The 15,425-nt window shown below is 57.0% G+C and overlaps 6 protein-coding genes across 6 annotated transcripts; all 6 read right to left on the reverse strand.

The window, feature by feature from the left end:
- Window positions 1-359: 359 nt before the first annotated feature.
- PSEUBRA_002651 (Actin-related protein) lies at window positions 360-1,658 on the reverse strand (the record flags this gene model as incomplete). The annotated part of the gene is made up of 2 exons (XM_059464867.1): window positions 360-371; window positions 534-1,658. The coding sequence occupies 2 exons, from the start codon at window positions 1,656-1,658 to the stop codon at window positions 360-362; spliced, it is 1,137 nt and encodes a 378-aa protein (XP_059320696.1).
- A 402-nt stretch (window positions 1,659-2,060) lies between these two features.
- On the reverse strand, window positions 2,061-3,541 carry PSEUBRA_002652 (Short-chain dehydrogenase/reductase SDR; the record flags this gene model as incomplete). The annotated part of the gene is made up of 2 exons (XM_059464868.1): window positions 2,061-2,803; window positions 2,995-3,541. 2 exons carry the CDS (start codon window positions 3,539-3,541, stop codon window positions 2,061-2,063), a joined length of 1,290 nt encoding a protein of 429 aa, XP_059320697.1.
- A 464-nt stretch (window positions 3,542-4,005) lies between these two features.
- Window positions 4,006-4,877, reverse strand: PSEUBRA_002653 (Protein of unknown function DUF1077, TMEM85; the record flags this gene model as incomplete). The annotated part of the gene is made up of 5 exons (XM_016437089.1): window positions 4,006-4,032; window positions 4,116-4,279; window positions 4,359-4,584; window positions 4,669-4,729; window positions 4,816-4,877. 5 exons carry the CDS (start codon window positions 4,875-4,877, stop codon window positions 4,006-4,008), a joined length of 540 nt encoding a protein of 179 aa, XP_016292557.1.
- Window positions 4,878-5,340: 463 nt separating this feature from the next.
- PSEUBRA_002654 (uncharacterized protein) lies at window positions 5,341-6,876 on the reverse strand (the record flags this gene model as incomplete). Its single annotated transcript, XM_016437079.1, has 2 exons — window positions 5,341-6,482; window positions 6,624-6,876. 2 exons carry the CDS (start codon window positions 6,874-6,876, stop codon window positions 5,341-5,343), a joined length of 1,395 nt encoding a protein of 464 aa, XP_016292558.1.
- Window positions 6,877-10,396: 3,520 nt separating this feature from the next.
- On the reverse strand, window positions 10,397-11,908 carry PSEUBRA_002655 (Glycoside hydrolase, superfamily; the record flags this gene model as incomplete). The annotated part of the gene is made up of 1 exon (XM_016437071.1): window positions 10,397-11,908. The coding sequence occupies one exon, from the start codon at window positions 11,906-11,908 to the stop codon at window positions 10,397-10,399; it is 1,512 nt and encodes a 503-aa protein (XP_016292559.1).
- Window positions 11,909-12,565: 657 nt separating this feature from the next.
- PSEUBRA_002656 (P-loop containing nucleoside triphosphate hydrolase) lies at window positions 12,566-14,920 on the reverse strand (the record flags this gene model as incomplete). The annotated part of the gene is made up of 1 exon (XM_016437068.1): window positions 12,566-14,920. One exon carries the CDS (start codon window positions 14,918-14,920, stop codon window positions 12,566-12,568), a length of 2,355 nt encoding a protein of 784 aa, XP_016292560.1.
- Window positions 14,921-15,425: the final 505 nt, after the last annotated feature.

The raw sequence follows: 15,425 nt of genomic DNA on the forward strand, positions 1-15,425 counted from the left end.
TTGCACTGCGATCTCGGTCGAGCAGGATCATGGACAACTTCGACTCGCTTCCCATCCAGAAGGCCACCAATCGAACCCAGCCGACCGTCATGTATCGTTGTAAGCATCCCTCGTCAAGTGAAGATCGAGACGTCTCGACCCGGAGCAATACTGACGGTACGGTGTCATCCCTCCTTGGTGTTCAGTCAAAACGCTCCTCAAGACGGCTCTGCGCGGCACCCACGGCGACGAGCACGCCGTCTTGCCTAGCGATGCTTAGTCCTTACTCCGGTCTGCATCGATGCGGTAGATGAGGCTCCTCCGCTCATCAGCGAGTCGCAGCCTTGCACACCAGGTTCGTCACCATCCTCGTAGCATCTTTATGGGGGTATCTGTGGTATTCGAGTTCGTCCGACGATCAGAATGTCTGCAAAGCGCAACACCCAAAAAAAAAGCAAGATCTCGTCAGCGTCACCTTTCCTCATAATCCTCCTCATCTTCGTAGCCCTCCCGTCAATGTATATCTCCACCATCTGCTAGCGATGTGCACTTACCTTCTTATGAATGATGTCCGGATCCTCGTTGTACTCCTCTGCGCTCACCCACATGCGCTTGAACGTACTCAACCCTGCCAAGATACTCCCCCCAATCCATGTCGCATACTTCCTCTCTGGTGGCGCAAAGATCTTGATCTTCATCTCGCGCACCGCCAACCTCTTGACCTCGGCCAACATTCGATCGCCAAAGCCCTTGGTCAACGTCGTGCCTCCGGACAGCACGATGTTCGAGAACAGATTCTTGCGCAGATCGAGATCGGTGCGGTTGATGGAATCGACGACGACCTGGTGGATGCCGGGGAACTCGTGACCGATGAGTTCTGGGTTGAACAGGATCTCTGGTGCGCGGAATCGTTCGGGACCCAAGCGGAGAGTGTTTCCATCGGGCAGCTTGAACTCTTCGTGCGACTGGACGTCCTTTTCCTCTTTGACGGGGTTGAGCGCTACGTAGCAGGTCTTCTCCTTGATGATCCGAACGAGTTCCTTTTCGGCTGATGTGTGGAGGTGGTAGCCTGCTTTGCGGAGGTGCGTTTGGAGGTTCTCGGTGACATCCCGCCCCGCGACGTCCACACGTCGTATCGCGTTGGGCATCGAGAACCCTTCGTAGACCGGCACCGCATGTGTCACTCCATCGCCCGAATCCAGCACAATCCCCGTTGTCCTGCCCGAAGAATACAGACTCAACACCGCCTGAATGCTCGTAAACAGCGCTGGGACGTTGAACGTCTCGAAAAAGATCTGCGCTGCCATGTCGCGATTGCTCCTTGGGTTCAGTGGTGCCTCGGTGAGCAGCACGGGGTGCTCCTCCGAAAGTGTCTCGAGCTCGTCCGAGTAGACATGATTCCAGATGCGTTCCATGTCCTCCCAGTCCGTGACAATGCCGTGCTCCATGGGGTACTTGATCTTGAGCAGCCCGCGGAGCTCTTGTGCTTTGCGCCCAATGAAGAGGTCCCCTTCAATTGCACCTGCCATCACTCGTGGGTGCTTGGGTCGACCCACGAAGCTCGGGAAGAAGCATTTCGGCGCATCTTGCCCAGCAAAGCCGGCCTTGATCGAGCCAGAGCCGTTGTCAATGACTACGGGCTGGTTCGTAAGGACGTCGTCGAACTCGTTGCCCGCCATGCTGTGCTATGTGATTTCGCCTGGGCTGCGCTTGCGCTGACGATGCAATATACGACTATCCGTAGGCCGAAGTGCGAGAGATCGACGTGGTGTGCTGAAGGTCAACGGTTGTGGCGTGAGATGGCCGCAATGAGTGTGATGTGGAAGAAGCAAGGAGTGCAGAGTGACACTTTGAAAAGGTGTTGGTTTGAGCTCGCGTGTCTGTTGCTCTTTTGTGTTGGTCACAGACTGACTGCGCGCACTGACACGAGACACACTCAAATTTCAACTCACTTTGACCGCGTCACACTCACCGACTTCCGAGATGGCTTCTCCAATCTTCTCAATGTCTTTGTCTTTGCGAGAGACGGCACGCTGTTTTCATGAGCTGCAGCAGAGATCTCAACCGAGAAACAGGATGGCCTACTGAAGATTGACAAAGCATCCTCCATCGACCAGCACCGAGCTGCCAGTCATGAACTTGGCAAGGTCCGAAGCCAAGAATAACACGGGCCCTGCAATGTCATCTGGCCTTCCGAGCCTCCTCAGCGGATGCCTATTGACCATCCTTTCCCTCTTCGCTTCATCCCTGAGATCCTCCTCATTGATCGCCGTCTCGATCGTCCCCGGTAGCACGCTGTTGCACCGGATCCCAAGCGGGCCTAATCCGATAGCAGCCGACTCCATCATGCTCTTCAACCCGGCCTTCGTTGGCGTGTAGTGACTCTGGAACTCTCCCCCGACCAGCGCCGAGATGGAGGCGATCGCGATGATGGATCCGCCTCGCGGACTCTGACGCGACATGAGTCGTGCTGCGGCCTGCGTGGCAAAGAACGCACCGTTCAAATTGACGTCCTGCACCTTGCGCCAGGTGGCCGCTTCCATCTCGAGGAAGCCCATGAAGGGGCAGATGCCCGCGTTGGAGACAAACACGTCGAGCCGACCAAACTCCTTTTCGGCTGCGTCGGCGATGCTCTGTCCAACGGCAGCATCGGAGATGTCGCCGGGTACGAGGACGGCTTCGGCGCCGAGCTGCGCTAGTTCTGTCTGCAACGATTGCGCTTCAGTGGTGGTAGCTGCATCTCCGAGGTAATGGACGATGATGCCTGCTGCTCCGTGAGCAGCGCATGCGAGAGCGCAGGCACGGCCGATGCCCCGAGATGCACCTGTGATGGCGACGATTTTCCCGGGAAGCAGGTTTGAACCTGCTATTCCCGGGTTAGAGGCCGCTGCTGGTGCTGCGTTGCTGGTGCTCATTTTAGCCTGCTTTATGCGGATGAGGTCGCTGCTTGTTCGAGACTTGATACTTCGCTGTGATCTCTGGTATGTCGCATGCGATGAGCATGCACCGGCTGACCCTCTTGATTCCAAACAAACTCGCCGCCGAGCTGCTTGAAGTCGCCTCCCTTGAGCGCCTGCGTGCCGGACTTGAGGATCTCGCCGATGCTGCTAAACAAGTTTTGCGTGTAGCTCCCCGTGTGATGCGAGCCGATCTTCTCTTTCGATGGATCACCCGTGGACAAATTCCTCCTCGTCACACCGAGCGCGTGGTAGAGACGCAGCTGCGGGTCCGCGTAGAATGTGAACGGTGGATTGTTGACCGAGTTTCTGTATGCGGTGAGTCCGGATGCTTCGCCGGGGCCAACGATGACGGTCAACACGCGCGATGGATCGGTGAGGATGTTGGATGCTGCGACGGCCCGAACGTACTCCTTGCACATGCCACAGTGGAAGTGGCGCGTGAAGATAAGGACGAGAGGAAGCTGTTTCGCCTTGGCCTGGTCCTGGATGGAGGAGAAATCGACCTGGTTGCCCTGGTTGTCGAGGACGTAGGCTGCGTTGGCGGCTGAGAGCTGCTCGGAGGTGGGAAGTGCGTCGTCCTGGCTGGAAGATGTGGTGGACATGATGGAGGTTCGTGGACGGGAGGCGATGGAGTGTGGGGTGGGAGGAGCAAAGCGTGGGGGAGTTGGGGGGGGATGAAACTCCGAGTGGGAAGGGAGAGCGCGGTGAATTTATAAGCGTGCGAGCACCGAGCTCCCGGCACAATCAGCCAGGGGCAGACAGGGAAAAGTGGCCGGCGAGCGTGGACAATGCAGCTGGCACGGCGCTTACTGTCGTGGAATGACAAGCACAGTCTCACGACCCTTAGCGCAACAACAAGATGAAGCTCATCTGGGCTCATATCCCGGAATAGAATGGGACGCACTCGTCAGTCGTGGTCGACGACCGCCTCCTTTCGGGCACCACCAGGAACGGCGAGTCAATGAGCTTGCGAACCGACTTCGATGGACTAGCGAGCAGTCGAGAGCTGATTGTCAAACGGACGAGCAGAGGTATCAGTTTCAACTTCATTGAGCATGCGTTGTTTCTAATGAATGGGCGAGAACTCGAGCGGCTGTGCGTAGGAAGTGGCAGGTGAGGTGTCAGTGTGTGTGTCTCCGAGGTCGAACAAAGCTTCATCACAAATGTTGCACTTACCGTCCGTGGCTGCCTCCAAGCGAGCCAGTCGCTCGTCTCTGTCGGCAAGAGGCCCATGCTCCAGCACTTGTAAAGTCCCAGTGTGATGCCCGCCAGCTGGCAGGCGATGAAAAGAAGCTTGGGTAGCAACAGGCTTTGTCCGGGCGAAGAAAGGCGATCGAAAGCTGTGTCAGAAGTCAGATGGAAGGGTCGGGTCAGCATCCGTCTCCGTGGCATATAACGAAAGACCGTCGGAAAGCTTACCGTTGTTCATGCTCGAGATGCCTCTCAACGGGCCAGTGATGAGCATGCCTACCGCCATCATACTGAAGATCTGTACACCCGATCCGGACATGTACAGCATGATCGCGTTCATGGGTAGCGACTTTGCTGGCGAGTATGCTAGCTCCCATGCCTTTGCCATCTTGAGTGCTGCTGGATCTGCACGTTTCTGTGCTACCGCCGACGAGGACTTCGACTTGGACTGCTTCTGCGAGTGGGTTCGGCAAAGGGTGAGGGCGAAGGTGAGCGACTTCGACTGAAATGCTGTCCAGCGCAACAGCACCGAGCTTACCTTACTGACGGCGTCTGGGTCTGTGAAACCAATGGGATCCGGCAAGTCTGATGCTTTCGATCTGCAGTCGTGGCAACAAGATTGAGGGAAAGAGAGCTTCGGTCAGCGTGACCATTCCCTCACAAACCATTGAGCGGCGCTACTCACTTCGATGTGCTTGCATAGTTGACGCGGAATGCCGAAAGCGGCTGTTGTTGAGTCTTCGACATAGCAGCTGTATATGATACCTGCCCGCTTCGCGATGCAGTGTTGCTGATGGTCGATGGCAGAGTGTTGGAAGAAGCTGGCGGCGTGATGCAGGAACACGGTCAGTGCGCGGTGTGTCTTTCTAAGGGTCTCTCAATATCTCGCGCGACTAAAATTCGCCCAGTCAGGCCACTCACCCCTGCTCAGCCGCGTCTTCGATATCTGTCCAAGCTGCTCCTCAACGCTGCCGAACGCTTCGTCACGAAGGCCTCATCGCTGGCGACCTCACCGAACGATACACGTCTGTATTACCAGTGAACGTGTAGACTTTGCGTGTATGTCAAATGTTCGTGCGTGCTACGGTCTCACTCGTCGTGATGACCTTTTTACATGTCTCGGACAGCCACAAGATGAAAGATATCGAAACTGTCTGGTGTCGTTTTGTATTGTTCAAGAGATGCGAAGCGATGCTATCGACACAACGATTTATGCGGCAACGGCGCTGGCGGCCTGGTGAGCGATGTGAGCCTTCTGCTCGCTCGAAGCATGGGTGCCGTTGACACGCGAAGCCTCGGCCTTGCGCTCCCTGAGGAGAGCCTCGGGATCAGCGCCAAGGTCACCGGCATCAGCGTAGGCGTCGAGACCGACACCGTCGCCGCGGCCGGTCTTCCTGACGTAAGCCTTGTGCACAGCGAGCGACTTGATGAACTCGTCCTCCGAGATGTCGTTGGCAAAAACGCACTTGCCCAATGGCTTAGCGAGAACGAATCGCTGCAGACCGTCACGGGTCTTCTTGATCGCCTCGTTACCCTCGAGGATGAGGGCATCCGTGAGCAGAGGGTGGTCGACCGAGAGACCAACGCTCTTGGCCAGACCGAACCACTCGTCACGGTCAGCGTCCGAGATGTAGCCGCGCATGTGGGCGAGGGTGATGGACCAGGCCATGTCGATGGTCACGGCGTGACCGTGACGCAGAGGAGGGAAGGGAGCAAGCTCAAGGGTGGGCGAGATCGAGTGACCGTTGGCGATCACACGGTCAAGACCGATCTCGTGCAGGTTGGGCGACTCGAGGTCGAGCATGCCCTTGATGGCGTTGCGGCAGATGGTGTCCGCAGCCTCCTTGAGCTCCTTGGCACCGGGACCGGTGGCGTTACGGCCGTAGGCGGTGTTGACGAGGTCCTCACCGTACTTGACGAGCAGACCCCAGGTGTACTTGTCAGTGCAGTGGAGGATCTTGATGAGCTCGGCGGTACCGTTGCGGGTCTGGCCGATGGGAAGCGTCTTGAGGAAGTCAAAGTCGAGGAAGGTGTGCATGGGAGCGTGGTAAGCACCCAGACGGTTCTTGAGCTTCTTGTGGTTGATGCCGACCTTGATCGAGATGGCAGCGTCGATCAGGGCAATGAGGGTGGTGCCGACACGGATGTAGTTGGTCGATCGGCGGTACGAGGCGCAGGCGTAGCCGAGCACATCGGAGGCGAGACCACCACCGACAATCAGAACGGGCTCCTTGCGGATCAGACCGAACTGGTCCATGGCATCGACAAAGCCGAGCATGGTGTCCATGGTCTTGTGAAGCTCGCCGCCCTTGAAGACGTGGAGAGTGGGCTTGATGTTGTGGGCGTTGAAGTCTGTGGAGGAGCAAGTGGCAGCAAGAAGAAGCAAGGTCAGTCTCTCGTTCTCTCGTCATCGTGTCTTCTCACAGCGACACACCTGCCCGTGTCGTTTTCACGCTGCGGCAGCAAACTGTGAAGAGAATGAGTGCTACTTACAAGCCCTGATCGAGTCACCGTAGATCTCGTTGAGGTTCTCGTCAAGAACGCAGAGAACGCGGCCCCACTTCTGGTAGTAGGAAGCGAGGTCCTCCTTCTTCTGGTCGAAGACGTTGTCGACGAACGAGTAGGTGTACTTGAGGTCCTCGTAGCCCTGAATGCTGTAGCCGGGGCCAGTAGCGTTCGCGGTAGCGGGCACCTCAGTAACGGTAGCCCGCATGTCGGAAGAAATAGCACCACCGCAGCAAGCCATTTTGACGAAGTTGTGTGTGGGTGAAGGGAGCGTGGAAGCTGAGCAAGGAAAGGATGCGGTTGAGCGAATGTGCTTGTCAATGAAGACGAAGAGAGTTGAAGCTCGGATGAGAGAGTGACTGGTTGGTGGTAGACCAGAAGAAAGAGGAGGACGAGTACGAGCTTGTCTTTATAGCAGGGGCACGATCAGGGTGGCTCATGCAGATCTTCTCACGACATTTGTTCAGCCGTCGACGGGGAGGGTGGAGGCATTTGACTGGCAGGTAGCAGGCGGTGTATGCTACTCGCGGGCATTCGACCAGTGTGTCGATATTCAGCCTGGCTGCGATGTGTAAGCGGATGCTCGCCTAGTTCGGGCAGGTCAAGCTAGGGACTGGCACGTTGAAGGGGTTGTCAACCTAGGTCCATCGAGGGATGGGCAGGGTTCACGAGAGGCACAATGGCACAGGTTGAACCTTCCCGGCACGCTCAGCTAAGAGCTCAGTCAGGGCGGCAGAGCAGGCGAGGAGCATACAAGAGCGGGCGAGGAGCACATGAGCAGAGTGAGGGATCGTCAGAGCGGAAGAGGAGTGGAGAGGCTTGATGGCGAATACGTAAACTTTTTGGAAGGAATGGCTGTCGAATAGGGCCGTGCACCGGAGAGGACCCTATTTCCTGGAGAAGGATCTTCTTGTTTGCTTCTGTTGCTGCTGTGGCTGCCGCGCCGATGGACGCAGTTGAACGGTGGTACGAGGTCTAGCAAGCCACCCGTAGATCAAGCAAGGACAGGCGGGAGAAGAGCAGAGACCCTTGCCCTGTTTTCCGCAGACGTGATGCAGTGCTTACCTCAAGCTGCGATCTCGTGCGCCTCTGTGCATGTCAACCAGCGCGGGCTTGCACATGTGCAACCCGACGCCCTGGCTTCCTGATCCACTTGCGCTCGCTGCTATCACTGCCGCTCCCGCTTTCGCTCGCGAGCATGGAGTATGAGATCCCAGGCAAAGCTCATTCTCATGCCTCTGTGCCGGCTCGGTTCAGCTACTGAGCAAAAATGGAAGCTGTCGGCGAAGACCTGCTAGAGTAAGGAGGAGGGGAGATGTAGCTTTCGATCTAAGACTGGCTCTCGGCAACTGCAAATAGCGGCAACACATTACTGAGTCTTGCAGCCGATTCAGGGTCCTTTGAGCAAGAAGATCAATTGTCTTGACACGAGGCTTGTGAGGCCAGGCAGCACAGGGTGCTTCGACTTGAACGAGGGGGCAAGTGACTTGGCGAGGAGGGGTGAAACACTCGCTTTGGCTCATGGCGTAAGACTTGGAAAGTGCAATACAAACGGAGGCGGAAGCAGCTGTCATTCCTCAGCCAAATGCCGGCTGTGAAGGCGGAAGGCATGTAGGCAGTGTCGACGAACTCGAGACCTAGAGGTGAGCGCACTCCATTGTCGCCATTCTGGGCAAAGCTGACGAGGAGCTTGGGAACCAGACGAAAGAGAGGATGAGCTTGACGCGGCCAACCTCGAGTCTCGAGAGTCCAACGTCGATCCAAGCCTGCAGATGGCTCACGCAAGCAAATGGCGGCCAATAGGTGCAGGCACTAGGTCAGTGTTGCCGCTGACTGGCTCGAGAAGGAATGCAAATCGAACAAAAGAAAATGAAAAAATAAAGTAAAATTGGATGCGAATTTGGACATGGGGAATTTCTTCCTTGACAACGGCTCTGCAGTTGACAGACGGAGAGAAGCGACTTTAGAAGCCTAGCCTTTAGGTGGCGCCTGTTTCCGGTCTGTCGTGTGAGAGCTCGAGCCAGGTAGTAAGGCCGATACGTACGCTAGTCGAAGATGGGTCAGTACAGCGCAAGGCAGATGTCGGTGTGGACCGAACAAGCACAGCTCGCGACCAGGCCGGCAGAGGAAACCAGAGTGCAGGCCGGAAAGCCCGAGGGTGCACTGAGCTGCTAAGCTAGCCTCACGTTTTGCGTGAGAATAAGACAACGCGCCAAGACGGGGCGAGCCGATGCCTTCTCACTTTCTCGTCTCTCGGCGTGACCGGTTCTACACCACTCATCCAAAGCGGTCCCCCCGACGCAGACCTCTCAATAGCGAATGAAAGTAAGAGCGAGCACATGACCTTTTTTCATGTTCGCCCGTTCATCAAGAGCTTTAACTGGATGTTGTGCCTCTCAATGGGTCGATGAAAGAGAAGTCATGCCGTTCTGCAGCTTCTGTTGGTCCCTCTCCACGCCGTAAAGACACAAAGAGAGAAGGGAGATGAGGGCCATGTCAATCAAAATAGCAAACAAAGGCGGACGGAGATGGAAGACAGGTCAGGGTCCTCGTTTGGATACAGGCTGCATGCAGATTCGGTGCATCGTGCATCATCGAGCAGGCTGCACGCCTGAGACACCTTCTCCGGACCCGTCTTGATTGAAATTGCTTCATCTCACGACATCAAGCGCGAGAATGCATCCCGTTGGCACAGCCCTGTGCACAGAGCATCTCTCGAGGGCGATCAGGTCCGTGCGCTTTCTTCCTGAGACTGCATTTCTTCCATTTTGGCCATCCCGAGTCTCGAAAGCGCATCAACCCGAGCGAAGTTGTGATATTTTGGCTTATACGGCACAGCTTTCAGCCTTTGCAGAAGGGGTGGACGGAGAGAGACACAGCGAGACACGCCCTTATTCATCTTGCAGCACGACGAGCAAAAAAAGTGTAGCGAGGGCTAGGGCGGAAGCGAGGCGAGGCCGCGAGGGCGACATCAGCCTGAGCTGCAAAGCAACCCGCGACCTTCGCTGTTGTGGCGCTTCCCTGGTCTGACAGCCGGCGCGCCGGGCGCCGTCTCCGATCTTGGCTTAGGAAAGCATGCAGAAATTGACAGCCGTGAACCCCACGTTTTTGTTTCGTGGCTCGTCGATCCTTCGCCTCTCGCTCGCTCCTGTGCTCTTCGCTCTAAGAATTGCTATGAATTCGCTTCAGCTCATCTCAGAGCTTCTTCATGCTCATAGAATGGGTCGAGGGGACGGCAGCTATGCCGAGTGATGACTCGTGTTGTGTGGAGGGAATCTGCTCGTTGCGAACGGGACTCCGGACCCCGCAGGCACGGACATTTTTCCAGCACGCGGTACAGAGCGAGATCGACGCAAAGCGCATCAGGCACGGTCCATGCGAGGACAGTCGGCAGAACCACGCACGACGGGTCCATTGCCGCAAGCGCAAAGCGTTGCAACGCCGCCTCATGCAGGTGAGCATCGCCAGGAGCAGCCATTCGCCGTCCTGCGCGTCGTCGGTGCGGGCTCACGCGCTGACAAAAGGCTGCATAACATACCCGGCCTGCCCGTTTCTTCGATGAGACCCTGAGAAAGGATCGGAATGGCACTCCGATTCCTACTTTTTCGCCAGTCTGGTCTCAATCGGCACAACAGTCGGCCGGATTGCCCGGTCTAACAGCGACAACTTTGTGAGGCTTCTCGAGTCGTACTGCGCTTTTCGCAGCCTTCATTTTGCAGCATCATTTCTCTGTCAAGACGTTCGGATACGTTGAATTGCGCTCACCACCAACCTTTGCTAGCGATGAAGCTGTCCACCTTGTCCTTCTGCTGTCGCACAATCTGCAGCGCATAGTCGCTGTCGTAGACATCGTACCATCCGGGAGCCTCGTGCGGCGGGTCGCCAGCCCACCACATGCCAAACTCATTCTGCCTCTGCTTCTCTGGCCTGTAGATCCCCCCGTATGCCCAGGGAGCAGTGCCAATGAAGCTGCCCGTCGTGCGCATGAAGCTTTTCACCGCCAACCCGATGATATGGCTGAAGTACTCGTCCTTGTTCCTGGTCGTTGCCTTGCTCGCATACTGGTACTGTCCGGCGGTGACGTTGTTCTGCCAGTTATCGCGCGCCATGCCGAACTCCTCCAGGAAGACCGGCTTGCCGATTTGGTGGCCCCACCGGGAGGCGTTGCCGACGAACTCACTCGCAAACTCCTTCGCCTGCACCAGGTTGGCGCGGGAGGAATTGAGCATGTCGTACACCTCCCAGTTCTGCACCCAGCAGTGGATCGTGCCGTAGTCGACGTTCTTCGGCGAATGAACGGCCTTCCAGTACCACTCGCCTTGCTTGCCTTCGAAGCCCGTCGAGATGAGCTGGTGCGGGGCTAGCGAGCGGATGTAGGTCGAGATACGGTCTATCCAGGCTAGCAGCGGGTCGGACGGGTTGGGCGCGTACTGCAGCTTGTATGGACCTAGGAGGTTGGCCTGATTGGCAGGCTGAGGCTCGTTCGCCAGCTGCCACGTCATGATCGTCGCATCCTCCTTGTACAGTCGACCGTTGACCGTGTTGCGCCGGTGGATGACCTTGTAAATGTGCGCTTTGAACATCTTCTCCGCGGCAGCGTCGGTGTAGATGCGATTTCCGTAGGCAGCGTAGTCGTTGAAGCTGCCGGTGGTGGTATAGTTGCCCCAACCTCTGCCGGGTGCACCGCCCCGCTGAGGGGCAGCAGTGAAGTTCCAGCTAGGGGGATAGTCGTACGTCTCATTGCCATTGGCCCAGCTGACATACTGCGCGAACCCACCAGACCACTGCCACTGGTCATTGAGCGTCATCGTCGCCCGCATGCCGCGCTTGGCCATCTCCGCCAGACACCTGTCCAGCCCGACAAAGATCTTCTCGTTGTATACGCCGGGCGAAGGCTGTAGTGGCGGATCCACGCGGAACGGCTGTGGCGTAGGTGCGCCCTCGGAACCAGACATGATGCGCAGGTGATTGATGCCCGCCGCCGCCATCTGGTCCAGCTCTTGGATGAAGCGGTGGTACGAGCCGCCAGCGTCAGAGTCCGCCGCCAGGTTCATGCAGGCCCAGTAGTTCATGCCCGTTAGATAGTGCGAATTGTGCAATGAGTCTCGCAGTCGAAGTTTGTCGACGCGGATGAAGTCGTGAGCTGCCACGGGCGTCGGCGTGCGACGAGTCGAGAGGGCATCTGTGGGAGCGGCTGCCGCCGGCACTGCAGTGAGCAAGCTCGCGAGGCTTACAGCCACGGTCGCCAAAGAGGCGCTTTCGAGAAGCCTCATCTTGATGTCAGTACGGGAGAGGTTCGTGGAGACGAAGCAAGTAGGTGTCGGAACAGCGACGCTGACTATATATGCGCTCGACACCCCTCATTGAGAACCCTCGAGGCACGTATACATGCTCAACTTTGAGTCAAAACCACGGGAATCACAAACAGAGGGGCCGAGCAGCTCACGAGACCAACACTGTTCTGAGCAAAGTTCGCCGCGTTGCTGTCAGGCGCGGCGCTTGGCGAGTCTTTCGAGAAGCGCTGCCCTTGTATGCACGGGGATTTCGCCGGAACGCGACCGCATCTGATTCTTCTCCACGACCTTAGTACAGACCAAAATTGCACCGAACACTGCTCCTTGCTGTCCGCTTGGATGGCGATCAGGAGGCATCATAGAGCAGATTCCTCGACGTGGGGGCGAAAGCAAGATTCCCGGCGCTAGACTTTGGAGCGTCGATTGACCGGTCATCCTCGCTAAAGCTTATTTTTGGACGCCGGGTGGAGACGCTGCGAAATTCGCCGACGGCCGACGCCCCGCATTTGCCGCCTGAAAGACGTCAGGGCACATCCTCTCACACAGGAGCACGAGTCGGGTGGAAAAGGGGCTGCCAGATTGCTGGTGCAGCCATGATTGATGGCAAGGAATCAACGAGCGTGGACAGCGCCTAACTCAGAAATCGCCGATATCGTCGTCGGATAGGATCAAATGCTCCGCCTCCTCTTCCTGATCCTCCTTTGTCGGCGATGCCTTCCTCTTCGTCGCTTGCTTCTCCTGTACCGATCGCTGCTCTGGCAGCTGTTCGTCGTCGTCCTCCACTACGACGCCAGTCTCATGCTCGTCCAGGGTTCTAGACGCGATATCTGCTACCCCGGCGTATTCGAAGCGCATCCTGGCCAGCTCGTGCACCTTGCTGTCCACACCAGAGGGTTGAATCTTTGCGAGAAGTGGAAGAACCTCAGTGACGAGCGTCACCGGGTTGCTGTGGAGGAGCGTGGCTCGTGTCGCCTCTTCGCCAAGCCCCGCATCTGTTCTCTCGACCTCGTCTAGGGAGGTAGGCTGATTGAACTTGGTCCTCTGGAACCGACCTCCGCCCGCGTCTTCCCTCTCGACACGGCCCGCGCCGCCAGTCGAGGACGCCTTGATATCCTCGACATCCTGCAACAAGACCCTGAGCTTCTTTTGCACGTCCCACCAGGTCGCCTTGCCCAGCTTCTGCCCGTTTCGAGGCACCGGGCTGGGCAGATGTAGCAGCGTGCCCCTCGTCGATATGAGAAAAGAGTAGTAGGCTGAGAGCGATGAATGGCGGTACTGCTCGTGCAGAGGTGTCAGCACATCGGCTGTGCTGAACGCCTCGAGGATGTCTTCGCACTGTTCGACCTCGGTGCAGAATTGCGGAAAGTTTTGATGCAGATAAAGCTGGAAGACGGAAGAGTCGACAGGCAAGTCGGCCCAGAGTTGATCGGGTGCCACACGTGAAGTCCGCCGGTCCAGATGCGAGAAATGCTCTGGTAGTTCGCGGAGGCTGCCCTCGTTGGAAGGAGCCTGAACGATGGACCGCATGGCGCGTGTCAATCGCGCCTCGAGCTCGACCCTGTCGATGAGATCGTCGCCACCGCCTTCGTCTTCGTCGCTGTCGATGGATTCGTTTGCGATAGCCCTGCCGTTCGTCCCGCCTCCGTCATCGTTCGGATCACCCTGCCGCTTGTTGTACAGCACCTTGCCCAAGGCATGAAACAGAGCAAGAGAGCTCTCCCTCCCCGACACTAACGGCATCAACTTCCGCATGGCTTTTCTCGTATCTTCTGCCTTTCGGGCGCCCTTTTGCTTTGTAATCGCCTCGAAATGCTTGCTGTTTGCTCCGACGAACTGCAGACAGTTGACTGCAGCCCTGAGATCGCCATTCGAGTCTTCAGCGATGGCCTGCAGCAGCTCAAGCCACATTTTCGAGCTGGCTTTGCCTCTTGACGAAGGTGCTAGCTCGACAGCTCTTTTCAGACCCTTGAGAACGATTGTTGGTGCGACCGGATTGAATCTGACCTCAGTGTAAGCGGGATGCTTTCGGATGCCCTCACCAAGGGCCGTGCGAGTGTCCATGATGGATGCGATCCTGTCTCTCCAGGTGTTGCCGGACGAGTCGCCAGCCCATCTGTCCTCGTCCTCCCTTGGCGTGCTCTCTGTGACGATCAAGATGATGGGCACGTTGGCGAATCCTCGAGACGAAAGCTGCATCGACTGCTGGATGTACTGCTCGATGGACGCCTGGAAGAGCTGCTTGGTGGGCAGATGGTGCAAGTTGGGCATGTCCTCCAGCAAGATCACTCTGCGCCGGTTGGTGGGCTGTGCGGAGTCGATGGTGAGCGATGAACTGGATGCATCTTCGTCAGAGGCATGGAAGTCCAATGTGGGAAACTTGGCCGCTTTGGAGAGGAAGTCGGTGAACCGTTCGATGAAGGAGGAGCCGGGCGCGTTGGGGTCGAACGACGGCTGGTCATTATGCCATTCGAGGATGTCAAAGTCGAGATCTGATGCGGAAGCCAGCGCACGGATTGTCGCTGACTTGCCGGCTCCAGCTGGACCAGTCAAGGCAAGGACTTTGCGATACTTATCCAAAGCGGGCTTGGAGGAGAAGGCCTCTTCCAGCCAGCCACGCACCTGGGCTACCTTCTTGGGATGGATGGCCAGCTCGTCGGCACCTTTGGGCGCCAATCTCTCGGACCAGAGACTGCTGGCCTCATCAACCTCGCTCTCCTCCTCGACTATAGTCGGCTGCTCCTCCTTCTGTTTTCCCTTTTCGACAGCTGTTGGCAGCGGAGGTGGTATCGTGGCTGCCGAAGTGGCCCCTGGCAAGCCAAAAGAAGGTGTGATGCTGAGCGGTCTAGAAGCGAATGGCCTTGCTGTCGATGAGGTGGAATGCAGCGAAAAGTCGAGCTTATTCTGTTTGAGCTTGCCCTTGCTCGACGAGGATGAGGAGGATGTGTTCGAGTTGCTGGAGAGGGTCCGTTGGAAGGTCCTCTTGGGTGGCATTCTGACTGCTGCTGCAACTTGGACAATGACAGCAGGCGGTCCTGCGTCTTGTGTGCAGCAGCGTCGATGCTTGTTGAGCGGAAGCAAGTGGTGGTGCCACCAGCTTCTTTGTGATATGAAATAGCCGCAAGATGGACCCGCACAATGGCTGAGTCGGCCGGATTGCATTTTGGTGTTGGTTTCCTGAGACGCGAATCCAAAAAGTGTTGTTCTCCTTGTTGAAAAAACAGGGCAGCACAGCGCAGTGCACAATTTCTTACGGTCTGAGTGTGAGAAGAATATTCTTGGCAGCAGATGGCTTTGTGTCGGTCCAAAAAACAAAGCTCGGACCACGTTTGCCGCTGTGCTCGCCTGCAAGCGCCTCAGTTCTAAATTTTTCTTGATTTTGCGCAGAACTGCACACTCCGCCACGTCCTCCAATCTTCCTTCTCAAACTCATCCTTCATCTTCCTCTTCTTCATTTATACCCCATCGAGCCTCTGCCAGATAGTCCGACCGACTGTCT

The sequence above is a fragment of the Kalmanozyma brasiliensis genome, assembly GCF_000497045.1.
Source record: "Kalmanozyma brasiliensis GHG001 unplaced genomic scaffold PSEUBRA_SCAF2, whole genome shotgun sequence".
Lineage (NCBI taxonomy): Eukaryota > Fungi > Basidiomycota > Ustilaginomycetes > Ustilaginales > Kalmanozyma > Kalmanozyma brasiliensis.